The sequence below is a fragment of the Hipposideros armiger genome, unplaced genomic scaffold (assembly GCF_001890085.2).
Source record: "Hipposideros armiger isolate ML-2016 unplaced genomic scaffold, ASM189008v1 scaffold_356, whole genome shotgun sequence".
In the NCBI taxonomy this organism is placed as follows: domain Eukaryota; kingdom Metazoa; phylum Chordata; class Mammalia; order Chiroptera; family Hipposideridae; genus Hipposideros; species Hipposideros armiger.
This window is the reverse complement of record NW_017731706.1, coordinates 1,518,683-1,542,101: the sequence shown is the minus strand read 5'-3', so window position 1 is coordinate 1,542,101 and position 23,419 is coordinate 1,518,683. Positions and strand designations below refer to the sequence as shown.

The following is a 23,419-nucleotide window of genomic DNA, read 5'->3' as shown; positions in this document are numbered from 1 at the left end:
AACGTCCTCCACAACTAGACTGAAGAACAAAAGGACAGCAACTTGTCTGTTCCCCTTCCCCCAATTCCCCAATAAAAATCTTAAAAAAAATTAAATAATGGGCTTAGGAAACTCAGCTGACCTGGTGGAGGAAAGAATTAGTGATATCAAAGATAGACATCTGGAAATGACAAGATGGAAGAGAGAGACTTGAGAGTTAAAAGAAATGAAAGAAATCTACAAGAAATATGTGACAAGAGAGGGAGCAGGACACAGAGCCTATTCAAATAAATACTCAGTGAGAATTTCCCAAACCTATGGAACGAACTGGATCCTTGAATCCAAAAAGCAAACAGAGCACCCAATTATCTCAATCGAAAAAGGCCTTATCCAAGGCATTTTATATTAAAACTGCCAAAAATTAGTGACAAAGGAAGAATTCTCAGGGTACCCAGATAAAAGAAGATGGTAACCTATAAAGTAAAGCCCACTGGATTATCATCAAATTTTTCAGCAGAAAATCTATAAGCAGGATGAAATGGAATCAAGTACTCAAACTATTGAAAGAGAAATTATCAGCCAAGAATAATATATACAGCAAAGTTATCCTTTGGATATGAAGGAAAAATATAGATCTTTCCAGACATACAGAGGCTGAGGGAATTTTTTGCCACAAGACCTACATTATGGAAAATACTAAAGGGTGTTATTCTACCCGAAACAAAAAGGCAAAAGGATACAAAATATGAGTAAGATGACTAATGGACACACACAGAAGCAGGATATTGCAACCTTTATTAAGAATAAGGCACTATACATTTAAATACAACATAAAGGTTAAAGGAGGTAAAAACATAAAAAGAGAAGAGAAAACTAGCTACTGCAACTTGGAAATTAACTCACAACATAAATAGAAATAATATGTGACAATAAAAACATAAAAGAGGAAGGGGTAAAGGTATGAATTTGCAAAGGGGAATGGAAATAAGATGCACACAGAAGAAGGAAAAACTGCTGTATAAGGGCCGGCTGAGTGGCTCAGTTGGTTAAGAGGTTGCTCAAGAGTGTGAGCTCTGAGCAACAATGGTTTGTTTCCCAGCCCGAGCTGAGCAGAATGGCAGAATGGCTCAGCTTAAAAACAAACAAACAAACAAACAAAACACTGCTGTATATATAAAACTTTCTTTTACATAAACTTAATGGTAACCACACACACACACACACACACACACACACAAATCAACAACTGAGACACAACATAAAAAACAGAAAACAGAGGAAAAAAAATCATACAACATCACCAAACTAAAATAACAGAAACACTAGGGCAATGTAACAATGAAGAAACTGAACTACCAGAAAACAAAAGATAAAATGGCTATAGGAAATCTTCATAAATCAATAATCATCCTAAATGTAAATGGATTGAACTCACCAATAAAAAGGCATGGAGTAGCAGATCGAATCAAAAAACAAAACTCAACCTATGCTGCCTTCAAGAGACACAACTCAGCTTCTAGGACAAATATAGACACAAAGTGAAAAGATGGAAAGCAACACCCCCAAGCAATGGTATCCAGGGAAAATCAGCTATAGCCATACCTATATCTGACAAAATAGACTCAAATAAAACATAAATAAACAACAAGAGACAAAGAGGAACATTTCCTAATGCTAAAGGTGACAATACATAAAGAAGACAAAACACTTAATGTAAATGTTCCCAATCAGGGAACAGAAAATATAAAAAGCAATTATTAACAGAACTAAAGGGAGAAACTAACAAAAACACAATTATAGTAGGGGACCTAAATACCCCATTGACAGGCATGGATAGATCATCCAAACAGAAAATCAATAAGGAAACATTGGCCTTAAATGACACAATGGACACAATCCACATTACAGAACCTTTCATCCCAGAACACCATTTGCACATTTTTATGTAGTATGCATAGAACATTCTCAAGGATAGACCATATGTTGAGACACAAAACTAGCCTCAACAAATTTAAGAACTAAAATCAAACAAAGCATATTCTCCAAACACAGTGCTTTAAAATTGGAGATCTACTGAAAAAGAAAGTGAGAAAAACCACCAATATGTAGAGAATACACAATATGCTACTAAAAAATGACTGAGTCAAAGAAGATGTAAAAGGAAAGATCAAAAGATACATAGAAAAAGATTAGAATGAAAATATAACATATCAAAACTTTTGGGATGTGCAAAGTGGTAATAAGAGGGAATTTTCTATCATTAGAGACCTATCTCAAGAAACAAGAAAAATCCCAAATAAACAACCTAACATTACATTTTAAAGAACTAGAAAAAGAAGAACAAGTGAAGCCCAAAGTCAACAAAACAAAGAAAATACTAAAAATTAGAGAGTAAAATAGAAAACAAAAAGACATTAGAAAAAAATTAATGAAGCAAAGAGTTGGTTCTTTGAAAAGATTAATAAATTTGACAATCCCCTGGCAATACTCACTAAGAAAAAAGGGAAAAGATACAAATATAATAAGAAGTGTAAGAGACGTTATTACAGATACCACAGAAATACAAAGGATCATACAAGAATACTAGGAAAGACTACATTCCACCAAATTCAATAACCTAGAAGAAATGGACAAGCACTTTGAAATATATAACCTTCATAGATTAAATCATGAAGAACTGGAAAATCTAAACAGATCAACAGCAAGGAAATTGAAACAATCATCCAAAACCTCTGAAAAAGCAAACGTCCAAGACCAGGTGGCTTCACAACTGAATTCTACCAAACATTCAAAGATGATTTATACCTGTCCTCCTCTAACTCTTTCAAAAAATTAAAGAAGTGGTCTCCCTAACAACAAATGAGTCCATCTGGTCCCCTAAAAAATATTTATAACATTATTGATTACATTTCCCAGACTGTCTTTCTATCCCTGAGGCCATATTGTAGTTACCAATTTGTATTGTCTCGTATTTCTGAAGCTGATGCTGAATAATAATGTATGTCAACTATAATTATATATACATATAATCACGGGATGTGGAGTAGAGAGTGGGAATGGAGTCAATGGAATTGTAATAGGTAAGTATGATATCGGGGGGTGGGAGGGCAGTAGATGGGGGATGGGAGTTGTCACTTTGTGAGGGGTGAAAAGGATAACTAGTGCATTCTTCTGTACACCTGAAACTAATTTTAAAAAAATTAAAGAAGAGACAGTGCTTCCTAACTCATTTTATGAGGCTAATATTACCCTGAAACCAAAACTTGGTAAGGGTAATGCAAAAAAAAGGAAACTACAGACCAATATCTCTGATGAATACTCATACAGATGTAAAAATCCTAAGAAAAATACTGAAAAATCTATATATTAAACAGATTACATACATCACAATCAAGGGGCTCATTCCAGGGGTGCAAAGATGGTTCAACATACATAAATAGATCAATGTGATACACCAGAGAAACAAAATAAAGGATAAAACTCATATGACCATATCAATATTTGCACAAAAAAGCATTTCACAAGTACAACATCCATTTATGATTTAAACACTTAATAAAATGGGTATACAAAGAAAGTACCTCAACATAATAAAGGCCTTATATGACAAACCCTCAGCTAATATCAAACTTAATTGGGGAAAACTGAAAGCTTTTCCTCTAAGATCAGTAACAAGACAAGAATGTCCCCCTCACTATTGTTATTTATCATAGTATTGGAAGTCCTAGCAACAGCAATCAGGCAAGAGAAAGAATTTAAAATCATCCAAAGTGGGAATAAAGACGTTAGATTGTTACTTTTTGCAGATGACATAATTCTTTTAAAAAACTAACATACAGTTTTATGTGTCTTATTAAGCATTGTATAGCACTATAATTACTTGGGAAGATAGATAACCAACTGATTCTATTATCAACTGATTCTAATACCAACTGATTCTATTACCCATGCCTGCTTGAGCAAGCAAACCTGAAAATATTTTCACAAAATAGCAAAAGAAATATTTAAACGTGAAGATGAAATAAAAGATTACTTGTATTTTTTATTGGATCACATAAAAAAGAGAGGGCTACATAATTTACAATTTCTAAAGAGCTTTTTCATATTTACTTCTTACTCCTCTTATACCTTTTTGAGATAAATGGGGCAGCTATTGTTTCAGTGACTTTAATAATGGAAAATATGAAGTTCAAGTAGGTTAAAGGGACTTGTCCAATGTCACTTAACTAGTAAATCCCTGTTCTGACTCCTAGTATTATGTTCATTCCTCCATGATATATATTGCCTGTAGTTAAGTAATTCATAATTTCATAACCTTGATAGTAAACATGCCTAGATTTACCATTTTATTTTCTAAAACTTATTGAGAAGACTCAACCGACAAAAAAAAGAAATCTTAGGAAGAACTGTAATATAGACACACCTATATTCACACACATACTAATGTTGTCCATACATATAATTATCAGAGCACTTATCAATCAAATTGTGATGTACAGAGAGAATGCGTTACCTGGGCTTTAAGGAAATCTTCCTTTATTTTAAACTCTTTGACTAGAGGCTTCTTCCTGTAATTAAAATGTTTTAAAACACATCATGAGATTTTTAAATTGCAAGACTATTTTGCTTTCTTGAGGACTATTTAAACGCTTTAAAAAAATTTTTTTCTAAAAATTCATATTTTTGAAAGCCATAAAATCCATATAGGTTAAATAATAATTGAATAACATTTCTCAAACTAACTTCTCACTGGTATGATTAAAATATGAAAAGATGAGATGGGATTTTCAAAGTACATTGGTTCATTTTTTTCTTCTCTTGTCATCTTTTCTTCTCTAAGTCAAAGGTTAAGGCCATTTGTCTGATGAATTTCTTTTCAGAATTCGTGGAGTTCTACAAAGATTGAATTAATTATTTCTTTTTAAGCTGTATATTTATATTAGGGTTTCACCAAGCCAATTCAAAATGCAAAATTACTTTATATTACTAAAGAAAATATTCATTTAACCAGGCCACTTTACAGTAATCCATATACATAATAAATAGATAACTGGTTTTATAAAATAAGTACAATGAAAAATTTCAGTAAAAAAACATAAGGGAACAGCCTAGACTAGGGACTTAACATACAAATTACAAATCTTTAGCTAGACCATCAAGGACACAATGTAAACTTTTTTCCCTGAAATTTACAGATTTAATTCCATTTACCTATTCCTAAATATCATGTGGTTCATTCTCCTCTTTAGTTCTTTGTTCTTCCCTTTTCAGCTTTCTCCCATAATCATATCCTAGTTTGCTTATAAAACTATACACAGTTATGTGCTGCTTAACAAGGATACATTCTGAAAAATCCATCGTTAGATGATTTCATTGTTTTGTGAATATCACAGAGTGCGCTTACACAAACCTAGACAGTATAGCCTGCTACACACCAAGGCTGTAAGGTATCACCTATTGCTCACAGGTTACAAACCTGTACAGCATGTTACTGTACTAAATAGTGTAGGCAACTGTAACACAATGGTGTATCTAAATATATCTAAACATAGAAAATGTACAGCAAAAATGTAGTATAAAATATTGGTACACCTGCATAGGGCACTTATCATAAATGGACCTTGCAGTACTGGAAGCTGCTCTGGGTGAGTCAGAGAGTTAGTGGTAAGTGCATGTGAAAAAGCCTAAGACATTACTGTATACCTCTGTAGGCTTTATAAATACTATACACCAGGCTACATTAAATTTATAAAATAATGAGATTAAATCAAGCACAAGGGAAAATGATGCAATTAGGAGACATGGTAAACTTGAGATGTATGAGGCTGCTGCTGGCATAACACGGCATACTGTTTTACAGTAAACATTTGTTTATAAGTAGAAAGAGTACACTCTTAAATAACAATAAAAAGTATAGGACAGTAAATACAGAAACCAGTAATATAATCATTTATTATCATTATCAAGTAATATGTATCATATAATACTATGTGCTATACTTTCCCACAACCGGCAGCACAGTAGGTTTGTTTACAACAGCATCCCCACTAACACGTGAGTAATGAGCTGTAATATGACCTTGCAATGGCTACAATGTCACTAGGTGATAGGAATTTTTCAGCTCCATTATAATCTTATGGGATCACTGTCATCTATGCAGTCCATTCTTGACCAAAACGTTGTTATGTGGCTCATGACCGGATTTGCTAATGTTATGGTTTTTAGAAACCTATAAATAAGTTATGTTTATATGACCTCAAATTGTTGGTATAAAATGAAACTATCAATCAACAAGAAAAGAAAATATTAGCATGTATCTTTCTGTCTTACTCTTCTGAATCCTCAGATTTTTCTTTGGCATGTTTCTTCGCTGTTGTCATAGTTTTCTTTGTTCGATCATATGTAGGCTTTTTCTGTGTAAGTTTATATAAGCCAAAAATAAAGACAATAAATTATAGGGAAATAAATGCTAATATACACTACTAAGATTTCCATTTTATTTTGAGAATCACTATACTATTGTTCAAGAAAAATTGTCTGAATAGAAACAAAACAAAATTAATGATAAGGTCAAATTGTTTACTGTAGTGCTTTACTGAATGTACATTGTATATAAGTTAATGTATATCAAACCAATTAAATTCCCCTGACAAATTATAGCCAGTTCTGCTATAACATGGCATATGATTTCCTGAAAATCATCTCACTAGGAAAAATCATGCAATGCAAACTGCAGGACATATGGGGGAAATGGGTTTAGGTACACAGCACACAAAAAACTTTGTCACTGATACACATAAAAAAATAGAAATCTAATAAAAACATTAGTCCCATTTTATACAGTTAAACAACTAAGAAACACATACTATGAGAAATACAGCTCTTTATCTTGCAAAAGACATGAAACTTATTCAGGAAAGTGAGCACTAAATAGGTTGCAACTTGTGAGTTATTGTGCAGTGTTGGAAGGTTGTTTATCTGAAATTGAATAAAAAATTGTACCAGGGGTGGCCGGGTGGCTCACTTGGTCAGAGCATAAGCTCTGAGCAACAGGGTTGCTAGTTAGATTCCCACATGGGCCAGTGAGCTGTGCCCTCTGTAACTAGATTGAACACAATGACTTGAGCTGAGCTGCCACTGAGCTGCCAGTGGGTGGCCTCATGGCTCAGCTGATTAGAGCACATGTCCTAATAACAAGGTTTCCAGTTCAAATTCCCACATGGGGTGGTGGGCCATGCCCCCTTGCAATTAGATTGAACACAGCACCTTGAGCGGAGCTGCCAATGGGTGGATGGATGGCTCAGTTAGTTAGAGCACATGCTCTTAACAACAAGGTTACCAGCTCGACTCCTGCATGGGACGGTTGCCTGTGCCCCTGCAACTAGATTGAAAATGGCGCCAGGACTTGGAACTGAGCTGTGCCCTCCACAACTACAATTGAAGGACAACTTGACTTGGAGCTGATGGGTCCTGGGAAAAACACACTGTTCCCCAATAAAGTTAAAAAAAAATGTAACACCAGATATGGACTGGTGTGGTACACTATATACATGGTGAACCGAGGTAGCATGTAGAAGCGATTTTCTACCTTCACCAGTAAAATTGTGCATAAGCAAATGTAAAATTCACATTACACTCAGTGTTCAAGTGCGATAAAACAAATTTTCATTTCAAAACAAACATTATAGCATTACAGATCACATACATTAAAGTATTCTTGAACTACTATGTAACACTAGATTATTTCATTTTAAAAAGTATAGAAAAAACTAACAATTTGTTTATTAAAATTTTAGATGAGCTCAATAATAGAGACCTGTTAAAGGATTAGGTGATTATTTCCTGTTTCATACCACAAGTTCCAAGAGATACCCAATTCACCACAGTGGCACTTAAGTTCTCATTTAAGTTCTCCAAAATATGAAAACTAAATACAATAATGAATTTTTAATGAGAATTGTTAAGATCCACAAATAATTTTTCTATTTTAAATATGAAAATAGTTACTATTCAGAAAAATCTAATATATACTGGCAATCAAAAAGTACTAAAATAATGAAAGGAAAAAAGACTAAGAAATAATGAACAGATTCAGTGAGCCATGGGACTTCAAGTGGACTAATATGCTTGTAATTGGAGTTCCTGATGGAGAGAAGGAGTGGAAAAAGGAAAATTATTTGAAGAAATAAAAGATTTGAAGAAATAAAAGATTTTTTCAAATCTGAGGAAAACTACATACCCACAAAGCCACAACAATATAAGGAAAACTACCCCAAGACACATCAGAATCAAATTATTTAAAAGCTATACAAGAATAAAATGGACAGGAGACTTCTTTCAGAAATAATGCAAGCCAGAAGACAAAGAAGCAACATCTTTAAAATACTGGGGGGGGGGGACAGTCAATTTAGAATTCATTATCCAGAAAAAATATTTCAAAATTAAAATCAGAATCTGGCAAGATGGCAGAGTAGGTAAGTGCTGTGCTTGCCTACTACTATGACCACATCAAAATTACAACTAAACAGAACAACCATCATTGAGAGCTGCCTGAGGTCTAGCTGAACAGAAGTCCTGTAACTAAGGATATACAGAAGAAACCTTGTTAAGACTAGTAGGAGGGGCAGACACACAGAACGTGCTGTCCCACCCAGGTGTGGCAGTTAAAAATCAGGAGGTATATCTTTGCTGTGGAGTTCTTCCCTAAGTAAGGCGTCCCAGTTCCACACCAGGCTCCCCAGCCCAGAGGTCCAGTGAAGTGAAGTCCCCACAAATTCTGGCTTTAAAAACCAGCAGAGATTGTGGCTGCGTGAGATGGTGAGCCTCTGGAGTCCAGGCATTCCTCTGAAAGGACCTGCCCATAGACTTACTCACTGATGGATTCACTCACTTTGAGCTCCAGGGCTGGGGCAGCAGCTCAAAAGGTACCAGCGACATATGGGGAGGAACTGAATTGTTTGGCTTTAGGGCAAATGCAGGAGGAAAAGCTTTCTCCCAGGCAGCAATGCTGGCAGAAGCCATAGTTCCTTTGTTGTGCCCTCTCCTCATCCAGCATGCAGCCAGGGTGAGTAGCATACCTGAGTCTCCATCAGCGTAGCTAATGTAACACCCTTCTTCCTGCCCTGGCGATTCCCTGAGACCCCATCCCACCCAACTTTCAGACACACCCTAGCCAGCCACTTCTAGTGGCTTTTTCGTAAAAACCACCTGCCTTAGCTCATGCCACAGACTTCCCTAGGGTCTCTCAAAGGTTCGAGGAGCCCAGACAAGCAGCATCTGGCTTGAGCATGTCCAATACCTTGGCTGAGCAGCCCTAAGCTTGGCACTAGTGGCAGGTGACTTTGGTTTGTGGCTTGGACTCTCAATGCGCTTCCAAGCACAGCACAGGCGGCAGCCATCTGTGGATTTCTTTGTGGCTTCTGCCGGGTGGCACCAGGTGGGGCATGGGCTGTGGCTGAACTTGGTCCTGGGGATGGCACCCCCACTGGCCAGCTTCAAAGCGAGCTGGAGTATCACCCAGCTGCTTCCAAGAATGACACACCCAGGGGCACATTGGGCAGGCACCAGAGTCCTGCTGAGGAAGACCTGCTCTGTAGGGTCAGTCCCTGCACAACAATTCTTTCACTATAGTCAAGGCCAGTCCTCACAACCAGTGAGCTTGATGTGCAATTATCAACCAAGGCTCAACTACAAGAGAAGGGTACACACAACCCACACCACATGGATTATGTGGCTCAGGTAATCAGAAAGCCTGCACCACCGAGCCCCACAGGACTACATAAGGACACTCCACTAAGACCGGAAGACATAGCAGCCCTACCTAATACATAGAAACAAACACAGGGAGGCAGCCAAAATCGGGAGACAAATAAATATGTCCCAAATAAAAGAACAGAACGAAGCTCCAGAAAAAGAACTAAACAAAATGGAAACAAGCAATCTATCAGACACAGAGTCCCAAACACTGATTGCAAGGATGCTCAATGACCTCACAGAGAACATAATAAAGAGACAGGAAACCTAAAAATGGATAGAAAACATGAAAAGAACCAGTCAGAAATAAAAAATACAATAACGGAAATGAAGAATATATTACAGGGAATCAAGTAGATTAAATGAAGCAGAGGATCAAACCAGTGATACAGAAAATAAGATAGCAGAAAACATCCAGCCAGAACAACAAAAAGAAAAAAGAATCCAAAAAATTGAGGAGAGGTTAAGGGGCCTCTGGGACAACATCAAGCCTACCACATTCACATTATAGGGGTTCCAGAAGGAGAAGAGAGATAGCAAGAAATTGAAAACCTATTTGAAGAAATAATGACAATAAACTTCCCTCACCTAGCAAAGGATAGATGTACTAGACCAAGAGGTGCTGAAAGTCCCAAACAAGGTGAACCCAAAAATGCCAACACCGAGACACATCATAATTAAAATCCCAAAAGTTAGACAAAGAAAGAATCTTAAAAGCAGCGAGAGAAAAGCAGTTAGTTACCTACAAGGGAGCCCCCATAAGACTGTCAGCTGATTTTTCAACAGAAACTTTGTAGGCTAGAAGGGATTGGCAGGTAATATTCAAAGTGATGAAAAGCAAGGACCTACAACCAAGATTACTCTACCCAGCAAAGCTATCATTTAGAATTGGAGGACAGATAAAGAGCTTCCCAGAGAAGAAAAAGCTAAAGGAGTTCATCACCACAAAATCAGTACTACAAGGAATCTTAGAGGGATTTCTTTAAGATGGGAGGGAGGTTAGGGATGGGTGAAAGGGAGAAGGAATTAAGAAGTACAAATTGGTACTTACAAAATAGTCATAGGGATGTAAAATATAGCATAAGGGATATAGTCAACAACATTGTAATAGCTATGTATGGTGCCAGATAGGTACTAGATCTGTGAGGGTGATAGACAGATGGGAGTGGGGTTGGAGGCAGTGTGAAAAAGGCGAAGATATTAAGAAATACAAATTAGCAGTTACAAAATAATCATGGGGATGTAAAGTATAGGGAATATAATCAATAATATGGTAATAGCTATGTATAGTGCCAGGTGGGTACCAGGCTGGTCAGGGGGATCACTTCCTAAATTATATAAATGTCTAACCACTATATTATACACTTGAAACTAATATAAAGTAATATTAAATGTCAATTCTGAGAAATTTTAAAGGGGTGGAAGATCAATAACATTGTGAGAGCATGGTGCAATGTCAGATGGCTGCTGGATTTATCATGGTGATCACTTCTTCAGCACATGGAATAAAATCAATAATGTGTGGGTATTGTTGAATAACTATGATGTATACCTGAAACTAATATATTGGGTCGTTGGGAAAGTCATGATGCATTTTTGCATTGAAAAACATAGAAAAATACATCATGGCTTTCCCGACGACCCAATAATATTGTATGTTAGCTGTATTTTCATAAACAAATCTTAAAAAAAAAGAAGAGGTGGTACATATACACAAAAGAATATTACCCAGCCATAAAAAAGAATGAAATCTTGCCATCTGCAACAACATGGATAGACCTAGAGGGCATTATGTTGAGTGGAATAAGACACACAGAGAAAGGCAAATGCCATATGATTTCACTTATATGTGGAATCTAAAAAGCAAAATAAACAAACAAAACAGAAACAAACTCATAGACACAGAGAGAATTTTGATGGTTGCCACATGGGAAGCAGTTTGTGGGGATGGATAAAAATGGGGAAGGGATTAAGAAGTACAAGTTGATAATTACAAAATAATCTTGGGGTTGTAAAGTACAGCATAGGGAATATAGTCAATAATATTGTAATAACTATGTGTGGTCTCAGATGGGTACTAGATTTCTCAGGGTGATCACTTTGTAAGTTATATAAATGTCTAATCATTATGTTGTACACCTGAAACTAATACTGTATGTCAACTGTAATTGAAAAAAAAATATTTAAAACAACCAGTCGTGACAAAATAAAATAAAAAAGACCTCCTTCAGAGAGTGATTCCTATATAGTTCATATTTTAGCACTAGCATACAATAATTTTAAAGCCACTGTTATAACAATAACCAAACTAAAGAAAAATATGTTCATAATAGATAAAATTATAGAAATCTCAGCATAGAAATAAAAATTATAAAAAATAGACAAATTGAAATACTAGTACAGAAATATACAATATATGAATTTAAAAATTTAATAGATGAACAAGGGAGCAGATTGGATATGGCAATGTAAACAGTCGGACTATTTGTAGATACATCAATAGAAAACATCTATCTAAAGAAAACAATGATTGAAAAAATGAATAGAGACTGAAAAACATTTGGAATAATATCAAATATTTAAAATGTAATGCATTCCCATAAGGAAAAGAGAGAGAGGAAGTGGGAGAAAAAGTGTTTGAAAAAGAAGTTAAGAATTTCCCAAACTTAGTGAAATTTACGTACTCTAGATGCTCAGCAAACCCCATGTTGATGTATATAAAGAAAATCATGCCCACACACATAAGAGTCAAACTGTTGAAAACCAAGTAAAAAGAAAACAATCTTGTGAACAAAGAAAACTGACAAATTACACATACAGAAATTATTTGAATGACTGCTTCTCATAAAAAAAAATGAAGATGAAACGAAAATGGAAAACTATCACAGTATAGAGCAAATATCCCACTTCAAAAACAGAGTTATTTAAAAAAAAATAAAGCTTTAAGTCTTCATTTTTTATTCTCATTGAAAGTTTAGAGGACACGGGGTCTATCAAAACAGAATCTGTTGATAATGGGGAAAAAAAATAAACCTTCTATATAGCTCAAGAAATTGCTATATATGGCCTGTGAGGTGCTGAGGAAACTCATATCCATAAACAGGCAGAGAAATACAATAATCATCTGATGGGACTAAGTAATTTCAGACAGGAAGGCCAAGATGAACAATCCAAAGAGGTATCCCTACTGAAGCAGAACTAAAGGAACAAACAGAAAATTGTTAGGAAGAAAACTTTAGAACTGTGATGGAGATCTCTGATGGATGCATTTACAACCATGAATTAGGGTCTCCTGATATTTTATTTTTAAAAACTTGATTTTTTTATTTAAAAGTTGAAGAAAAAGTGAAAAGGAGAAATGCTACTTATAATAGATTTAGAAATATTGTAAAATAAATGGAAAAAATATCTCATAGCACAGAACACACAAATAGAAGCCAAGACTAAAAAGATAGATTTAAGAATAAGTTTAGGAATCATAATATTTAAATATTAGCTCCAGATGTATATAAAAAAAAGAAAGATAAATAATAATGAAATAGGAAAACAATACTTCCCTGAGCCGAGCTGAGTAAAAACATTTAAGACCTGGTAAAATTTCTAAACTTCAATGATTGAGAGGAAGAAATAAGAAGATGGGACCCCAGAGAATATCAAATTACTATATCCATACCTTTCCAAACTTTCCTCGAGAGAAAAGTGATATTTCATCTTGTTTAAGCTGTTGAATTATATGAGGTCTCTTTATATAGCAGCATAGCCTGTTTTCTAACTAATAAAGATATACAGAATTAAAACAATAAAACAAATCTAGATTTAATTCAATTTTATATATAGAGAAAAAGAGAGTGGGGAGAAAAAGGCAAAGAGAATACATTCCCCACTGTGGTAAACTACAAATGACCATAAATCCTTTGTAGTAGCCGCCATTAAAAAATGGAGTCTATTTCCTCACTACTTGAAACGGGCTGGCCTGTGACTTGCTTTGGCCAATAGGATAAGATGCAAATGGCACTATATTAAGCCTCAAGAAGTCTTCCAGCTTTGTTTTGCTCTGCTGCTACTGAGAATCCTTCTGTAAACTCCCCAGGGATAATGCATGATAAGAGACTAGAAAGAAGTCATATCTGGCCTAGATGTCCTAGCTAAGACCCTCACACATGTGAATAAAGTTATCTTACACCATCCAAACCAACCCAAACCTGCTCAGAGAGAACACTGATCCAGACACTAAAAGAAATAATGAAGATCTGTTGTTTTAAATCTCTCAATTTTGAAGTAAGTTGCTATTTAGTAAACGTTAACTGGTATAAGTAGCAATAGAAAATGTACATTATTTTGTGTCATTAGAACATTTACAAAAATTGAATATTATGTTGGATTATTTCCATAAATGGCTACCAACAATTTCTTCCACTCGATACCACTCCTCCCCTTGTATATGGGCTAGCCTTATGACTTCCTTACAGATGTGGAAAAAACAAAACAAAACAAAAAACCTTCAAAAACTTTCAACATCAGTCTATAACAGCTTTATTGTTTTTTCTTTGGCCTGCTTGGGTCCCAGCCACTATGTAAAGAAGCTTTGGCTAGACTAGTGAATGTGAGAGAAACTATCTTGGACATTGCCAGCTCCCACTGAGCTCCAGCTGAGCTCCCAGCTGAATGTATCCACACAAGTGACGTTAGTCAACATGAAATGAAACAAAGACACTGCCCAGCTAAGTGCAGCAAACACATGAATTGTGAGAAATAATGTCATTATTGTTTTAAGCCACTAAGTTTTGGGGTAGTTTGATATGAAGCAATAGAAATACTTAGAAGCATGGTGGTGCAACAACAAAAACTTAAAACATGCAGCACTGTCTTTGGGTCAAACAGGCTAGCAGGAGCTGGAAGGGTGGTAAAGAAACTGTTGGTGACGACCAGGAAAGTAGTAAGAAAGTTACAGGTGCAGACTGGAGGAATGGCAAACAATCTGTTAGCACTAGTTCACAGAGGCTATAAAAAGGAGGTGAGGCTGGAAAACTGAAGGGTGGAAAATACTGAAGGCTAAAAAAGAGGGGAGGGGTTCTGTTATGTGGTGACAGAACAATTAACGAAACTTGGGCCTGGAGTAATTTGGAAGATTAAAAAGATACCTAATAAACTTGTGAATCTGGCTAAGGAAATTTTCAGTCAGAGTGCTAAAAGTACAACTTGGCTTATGTTAGTGATATACAATATGGTGATACAAGAAGAGAGATGAACTAAAGCAAGAACTGTTCAATTTTAAAGCAGAAATTGGATAAACACATAGATGGTCCAAGACAGTATCTTTAGACTGCAAAAAATTTCTCAAAGTAAGAAATTATCTTAGGGCAAAGATCAGAGCCATGGTACTGACAAAAAAATAAAATGGAGCTTCAGAGTCAAAGTTAAATCATCAAGGTTGTAGCTCTAGGGCCCTTTATTAAAACCTCAGAAAGATTTAAATATTCTTTGTGGGTCATCCTAATTAGACAAAAGGACTTTAATAATCTTGAGAGTACTGTCCTGACATACCTTAAGTAAAAATCTATCTCAGAATTATGGGCTTTTGAGTAAAAGAATGAACCACAATAACATACATGGAAAACAAAGTTTTTAAAGAGAAATGCCATATTAGACTAAAATGGACAGAAGCATTTCAAAATGAAGAGAGCTCTAGGTCCCCAGTTTTCTAGAAGCAGGCAGCCTTAGAAATGGCTGCAAACATGAGCCATTTCTCATGGAAAAGGGATGATTCAGAGAATGGAACCAAAGTACCATACTGCAAAATAAAGCACTACTAAACACATAGATTAGGGAACAATTCCCAAGGAGCAACTAAAACTAGACCCTAATTAAGGTACATTCCCCTCTGTGGGAATAAGAACTGGTGACATGTGTCTGGCTGGATTTCAGAATTGCTCTGGACAACGTGCCTTCTGTTTTTACTTTTTCTGAATAACAGTGCCTACTGCAGTCATCCTATCCTTTTCTCAGGATAGTATACCCTTTTCTCAATAGTATGTTAGGTATGTGTTAGAGGAGCGGGGTAAAGATAACTTGTCCTTTTAGATAACAGATCTCCAGATTAAGAGGAGCTGTGCCAAGAAATCTCATCCATATCTAGACCTGGTACAGATGATAAGACCCTAGACTTCAAAATAAAACTAGAATGAAATGAGTGTTTAGAGGGAAGAGGTGGGTACATTTGCATATGGAAGAAATATTAACATGTGACCAGAGGGAAGGCTATTGTAAATTATTTTTCTAAATGATTATCTATAATTTGTACCACTGCTACATACATATACCATTTCTCCCATCAAGAGGTGGAATCTATTTTTCTTCCCTTTGAGACTGGGCTACCCCTAACCAGTAAGATGTGGAAATTATGTTCTAAAGCTTTTGATCCCAGGTCTTAAAAGGTCTTGCAGCTTCTGCTTTTACCTACTGGGTTCCAGCTGCCATGTAAGAATGCTTCGGCTTGACCATTGAGTGATGAGCAACTATATAAGGGAGAAAGACTCAGTCCTTAGCCATTCCACCCATCACCAGACATTTTAGGAAGACATCTTGAACATTCCACAGTTGAATGAAGCCACATAAGTAACCACAGCTGATACAACATGGAGCAGAAGAATCATCCTGTTGAGCCTAGCCAACCCCAATATCAATGAGAAATAATTACTGATGTATTAAACCTCTAAATCTTTGTGTAGTTGCAAAGTAATACAAAACTGAACCAAAAGTATGCACTTGACCACAAAGAAAATCTTTTAAAATTTCCAAAATGTAGACTTTTTATGTCATATTTTCTCATGTTTATTCTATAAAAAGGTATGCCGACAATGAAAAGGTGAACTAAAAACATTTTTTTGAAACAAGGAAAAACTCAAATGCCTATATAATACAAATAAAGTTGTATTCAGTGAAAACTATATAGCTTGGACAGTGTTTACTGTTATTAAACAAAAGTAAAAATAAATAAATTACATATACAACTAATGCAGATTTGAAAGGAACTAAAAATAAACTAAAGAAAAAGAAAAAATTAATAAAGATAAAAGTTAAATTAAATAAAAAACAAACAACAGCAACAAGAAATAAAACAGTAGAACAGCTAAATGAAACCCAAAACCAGTTAGTTGAAAAAACCTATAATAGTGCCCTGACAAACCTGATTAAGAGGAAAATAAAATTTTTTTTAAAAAAACAATAATTTTGTAAATGGATAAGAAATGGGAAAAGAGGTAGAAACAGAGCAACAGAAAAAGAAAACGATAAAAAAGAACCAAGATAAAATAATGTAAAATTCCAAGCAATAAACTTAAAAAGCCATTACAAATGGATAAACTTATATCAAAATATAAACTACCAAAATACATGCACCGATAATCTGAAAAGGAATTAGAAAAGTGGTCAGAGCTAGCATTTTTTAAAATAAGGCTCCTAGATGATTTTACAGGTAAGTTCTATATAATCTTCAAATTTTGTCTCCCTTTTAAAAAAGTCATTTTTGAATTCTGATTAAAAATATGTTACATTTATTATACTAATTTGAAAGAATCAATATTTTTATAAAATTAAATCTTACCATTTGGCTGTGGTAAAATTTAGATTACAAGAAATACTATTTCTAATTCTATATTAATAAATTCATATAAATTATAATTAACTAGTTTGGTTATCACTGAACTAAAGTATTGCAAAAAAACTCTCTAATTGTTCTCCCTGACTGCAAAATCCAATCTCTACCCTGAAATTCATCTTTCATACAGCTGGTAGAATGATCCTAATAAAAAATACCACGTAGATCACCCATAGTATTCTTCTATAAGCCATTTATTACTGAAAATCCAAGCTACATATGCCATTCACACATAGCCCATGTCAGGCTTCCTACTATTCCTCTCCTTAATCCAAAAGTCTTATTATACTCAAGCACATGAATTTCTCTCAATAGCCTTTGTTTGTTCAAGTCTTTCTCTTTTTTTTTTTTAATTGGGGAATTGGGGGGATGGGAACAGTGCTGCGGAATTGGGGGAAGGGGAACAGACAAGTTGCTGTCCTCACGCTGGCTGCTGGCTACACATGGAAGCCCATGGCAACCCACTGCCACAGGGGCTGCAGCCTACGCCATCGCCGGCGACTCCCAGCAGCCTGCTATGGTCTGTGTGTTGGTGCCCCTATTCCCCCAAAAAAATCATACGCCGAAATCCTAATGCCCAATGGAATGGCATTATGAGGTGGGGTCTTTGGGAAGTATTAGGTCATGAGAGCAGAGCCCTCATAAATGAGATTAATGCCTTTATACAAGACGCCTGAGAGAGCTCCCTTGCCTTTTCTGCCATGTGAAAATACAACAAGAAGTCTGCAACCAGAACAAGGCACTTACCCCACTATCCTGGTACCCTGATCTCAAAGTTCCAGCCCCAAGAACTGTTAGAAATAAATTTCTGTTGTTTATAAACTGGCCAGTCCCTGATATTTTGTTAGAGCAGTCCGAATGAACTAAGATAAAGCCCAAATTAACTAAAACACTAGCCTAAAGATTTTTAATATTAATAATATAATGAGATTATAATAATTTTTTAAATATATAAAATTCTGTTCTATATAAAATAAGCTCATAAGTAAATGTGGTGGGAAAAATTCTAAGATGGCCTCCATGATCCCCATCCCTGGTGTTATGTTCTGTATAATCCACTCCTTTTAGTGTGGCCTGTGACTTGCTTCTAGCCAATAGAACACAGCACTGATGTGATGCCATTCCCTCTATTAGATTGCATCATATAGCTAAAGTGAAAAGATGTCACTCCCATCATTATATTATATTATATTATATTATATTATATTATATTATATTATATTATATTATATTTATTATATAAGACACTGTCTGAACAAACATGATAGATTCTTCGCAAGCTGCTGTAGTGTAAACCGCCTATGGAGAAGGTCACATGGCTGAGTGCCTCAGTCCTACAACTGCAAAAAACTGGTTTGCCACATCCACATGAGCTTGGAGAGGGCGCCAAGTTACATAATGGAACAGAGCCTAGCCAATACCTTGATTGCAGCTTGGTGAGCCCTTGAGCATAGGACACAGTTAAGCCATGCTCAGACCCCCAATCCACTCAAACTGTTGGACAATATAAATTGTCTTAAGTTGCAAAATTTGTGGTAACTTGTTATGCAGGAATAGAAAACTAATACCATAAAGCTGTACATTTTACATTCAATATCATAAGCAGAACTCTCATTTTCTTCCTAAATTTATGTTATCAGATTTTTTTAATCATTCACGTGCATATTGTGGAAAACTTAACTCCAGCCACTCACTGAAATGGGTGATATGATGCTCTGATGGTTATTGTGAAGTTATCTGTAGCAAAATAAAGTGTTTCAAAGTGAAGATGAAATAAAGGATTATTTGTATGTTTTTACTAAATCACATAAAAAAAAAGAGTGGGCTACATAATTTACAATTTCTGAAGAACTTTTACTTATTTGCTTCTTACTCCTCTTATGCCTTTTTGAGATAAATAGGGCAGCTATTATTTTAGCGACTTTAATAATGGAAAAGATGAAGTTCAAGTAGGTTAAAGGGACTTCTCCAAAGTCAATTAACTAGTAAGTCCCTGTTCTGACTCCTAGTATGATGTTCTTTCCTCCACAATATTGCCTGTAGTTGAGTAAATCATAATTTTCATAACCTTGTCATTAAACATGCCTGGATTTACCATTTTATTTTCTGAAACTTACTGAGAAGACTCAACCAACAAAACAGAAATATCTAAGGAGAACTTTAGTATATACACACACCTATATTCACATACATACTAATGTCGTGATACATATAATTATCAGAGCACTTTTCTATCAAATTTTGATGCACAGAGAGAATGTCTTACCTGGGTTTTAAGGAAATCTTCCTTTATTTTAAACTCTTTGACTGCAGACTTCTTCCTGTAGTTAAAAATGTTTTAAAACATATCATGAGATTTTTAAATTGCAAGACTATTTTGCTTTCTTGAGGACTATCTAAGCCCTTTATTTAAAAAATTTTTTCTGAAGAAATTAATATTTCTGAAAGCCATAAAATCCATAAAGGTTAAATAAATAATTGAATAACATTTCTCAAACTAACTTCTCACTGGCATGATTAAAATATGAAAAGATGAGATGGGGCAAGGATTTTCAAAGTGCACTGGTTCATTTTTTCTTCTCTTGTCATTTTTCTTCTCTAGCTCAAAGGTCAAGACCATTTGTCCAGTAAATTTCTTTTCAGAATTCATGGAGCTCTACAAAGATTGAATTCATTATTTCTTTTCAAGCTGTATATTTATATTAGGGTTTCACAAAGCCAATTCAAAATGCAAAATTATTTTATATTGCTAAAGAAAATATTCATTTAACAAGGCCACTTTACAAAAATTCACATACAGTAAAAGCTTGGGTTGCGAGTAACTTGGTTTGGGAGTGTTCTGCAAGACGAGCAAACATTTCTAATACATTTTAACATGGTAAACGAACGATGTCTTGCAATACGAGTAGTTTGTTTCCAGGACAAATTATGCTAGCCAACCAAGGTATTACTGCACATAATAATAGATAATTGGTTTTATAAAATAAGTACAATGAAGAATTTCAGTTAAAAAAAAAACGTGGTGGGGGGTTGGAAACAGCCTAGACTAGGGATTTAACATACAAATTACAAATCATTAGCTAGACCATCAAGGACACAATGTAAACTTTTTTCCCTGAAATTTACAGATTTAATTCTATTCACCTATTCCTAAATATCTTGTGGTTCATTCTCCTCCTCTTTAGTTCTTTGTTCTTCCCTTTTCAGCTTTCTCCCATAATCATATCCTAGTTTGCTTATAAAACTATACAGTTACATGTTGCTTAACAAGGATACATTCTTAAAAATCCATCGTTAGATGATTTCATTGTTTTGTGAACATCACAGAGTGCGCTTACACAAACCTAGACAGTATAGCCTGCTACACACCGAGGCTGTAAGGTATCACCTATAGCTCACAGGTTACAAACCTGTACAGCATGTTACTGTACTAAATACTGTAGGCAACTGTAACACAATGGTGTATCTAAATACACCTAAACATAGAAAATGTACAACAAAAATGTAGCAAAAAATATTGGTACACCTGCATAGGGGCACTTATCATAAATGGAACTTGCAGTACTGGAAGCTGCTCTGGGTGAGTCAGTGAGTGAGTGGTAAGTGCATGTGAAAAAGCCTAAGACATTACTGTATACCTCTGTAGACTTTATAAACACTATACAACAGGCTACACTAAATTTGTAAAATAATGAGATTACATCAAGCACAAAAGAAAATAATGCAATTAGGAGACATGGTAAACGAGATGTATGAGGCTGCTGCTGGCATAACATGGAATACTGTTTTACAGTAAACATTTGTTTATAAGTAGGAAGAGTACACTCTTAAATAACAATAAAAAGTATAGGATAGTAAATGCAAAAACCAGTAATATAATCATTTATTATCATTATCAAGTAATATGAATCATATAATACTATGTGCTATACTTTCATACAACTAGTAGCACAGTAAACAGTATCACCACTAACATGTGAGTAATGTGCTGTGCTATTACTTTGCAATGGCTACAGTGTCACTAGGTGATAGGAATTTTTCAGCTCCATTATAATCTTATGGGACCACTGTCATATATGCAGTCCATCCTTGACCAAAACATTGTTATGTGGCTCATGTCCTTACTTGCTAATGCTACAATTTTTAGAAACCTATTAATAAGTTATGTTTATATGACCTCAAATTGTTGGTATAAAATGAAACTATAAATCAACAAGAAAAGAAAATATTAGCATGTATCTTTCTGCCTTACTCTTCTGAATCCTCAGATTTTTCTTTGGCATGTTTCTTCTCTAGTTTCATCGTTTTCTTTGCTTGATCACGTGTTGACTTTGTTTTCTGTGTAAGTTTATATAAGCCAAAAATAAAGTCAATAAATTATAGGGAAATAAATGCTAATATACACTACTAAGATTTCCATTTTATTTTGAGAATCACTAAACTATTTTTCAAGAAAAACTGTCTGAATAGAAACAAAACAAAATTGATGTTAAGGTCAGAATGTTTACTATAGTGCTTTACTGAATGTACATTGTATATAAGTTAATGTATATCAAAACAATTAAATTCCCCTGACAAATTATAGTCAGTTCTGCTATAACATGTCATATGTCTTCCTGAAAATCACCTCACAATGAAAAATCATGCAATGCAAACTGCAGGACATATGGGGGGAAATGGCTTTAGGTACACAGCACAAAATGAACGTTGTTAATAATACATATGAAAAAAATAGAAAACCAATAAGAACATTAGCCCTGTTTTAGCCAGTTAAATGATTAAGAAACACATATCATGAGAAATATAGCTCTTTATCTTGATGGGATCCTATTTAGGAAGCTAGAATAGAAAGCCAGGTGGTAGCAAAATGAAGTAAATAAGGAATCAACACACTGTAGGCCAAGTCTGCCTTGCAGCCTGTTTTTGTGAGTAAAGTTTTAACATAACACAACCCTGCTCGTCCATTATTGTATTGGCTATGGCTATTTTCATACTACAGAAGCAGAGCTGAGTAGTTGCAACAAGGGTTGTATGGCCTGCAAAACCTAAAATACTTATCTAGCTCTTTCGAGTAAAAGTTTGGTGATACCAGGAATAAGTAAGTAGAAAAGACAGTAATTTGGATATTTGTGCCCATTGTCCTTTTTCTCTTGTTAAGAAATAGCACCACATTTTAGGAGGGTCCTGCACCTCCCTCATTTCAAATTGTCCTGGTGACATTTGTTTTTGTAGTTATTGCCATTTTGTTTTTTTCTTTATTGTTTTGTTTTGTTTTCAAAGATTTTATTGGGGGAATCGGGGGAGGGGAACAGACAAGTTGCTGTCCTTTTGTTCTTCAGTCTAGTTGTGGAGGACGTCACTTCACTGGCCCATGTTGGTATTATGATAAGTGCACTCTTCCTGGCTGAGGCAGTTGGTCACTGGCCATTGGACGGCCGCTCACGGCAGTTCACAACAGCTCACAGTTCTCACCAGCTACCGGCCGCTCATGCTTGCTGCCAGCCATTCATGGTAGCTCACAGCAGCCCACTGCAGCTCCACTACAGCCTATGCCGTCACCGGCCACTCACAGCAACCCAGCTCCAGGTCAGGCTGTTGTTCACCATCTTAGCTGTAGAGGGCGCACTGTCACTGGCCCATGTGGGAACCGACCCGGTGGCCCTGCTGCTCAGAGCCCGCGCTCCCGAGCCAAATATTAACCAAATGAGCCACTAGGCTGGCCCTCCATTTTGTTTTATATATATATATTTTTCAATTTATTGGAGTGACATTGGTTAGTAAAATTATATAGGTTTCAAGTGTACAATTCTATAATGCATCATCTATATATTGCATTGTGTGTTCACCACACAGAATCATTTTTCCTTTCATCACCATATATTTGACTCCCTTTACCCTCTCCTACCACCCCCCCTCCCTCCTTATCCTCTGGTAACCACTAAACTGTTGTCTGTGTCTATGAATTTTTGTTTGTATTTTTCATCTGTTACTTTCAATTTTATATCTGACATGAGAGAAATCATATTGTTC

At 35.3% G+C, this 23,419-nt stretch overlaps 1 protein-coding gene across 1 annotated transcript in view; it reads right to left on the bottom strand.

The window, feature by feature from the left end:
• Positions 1-23,419, bottom strand: part of LOC109392910 (coiled-coil domain-containing protein 7) — a 98,630-nt gene that overhangs the window by 21,280 nt on the left and 53,931 nt on the right. Inside the window, exons 12-15 of the mRNA XM_019661620.1 lie at positions 21,642-21,727; positions 19,656-19,710; positions 6,310-6,392; positions 4,493-4,547 (exon numbers count right to left, since the gene is read on the bottom strand). Of these exons, the coding sequence (XP_019517165.1) occupies positions 4,493-4,547; positions 6,310-6,392; positions 19,656-19,710; positions 21,642-21,727 (279 nt within the window). The remainder of the gene's footprint in view (positions 1-4,492; positions 4,548-6,309; positions 6,393-19,655; positions 19,711-21,641; positions 21,728-23,419) is intronic.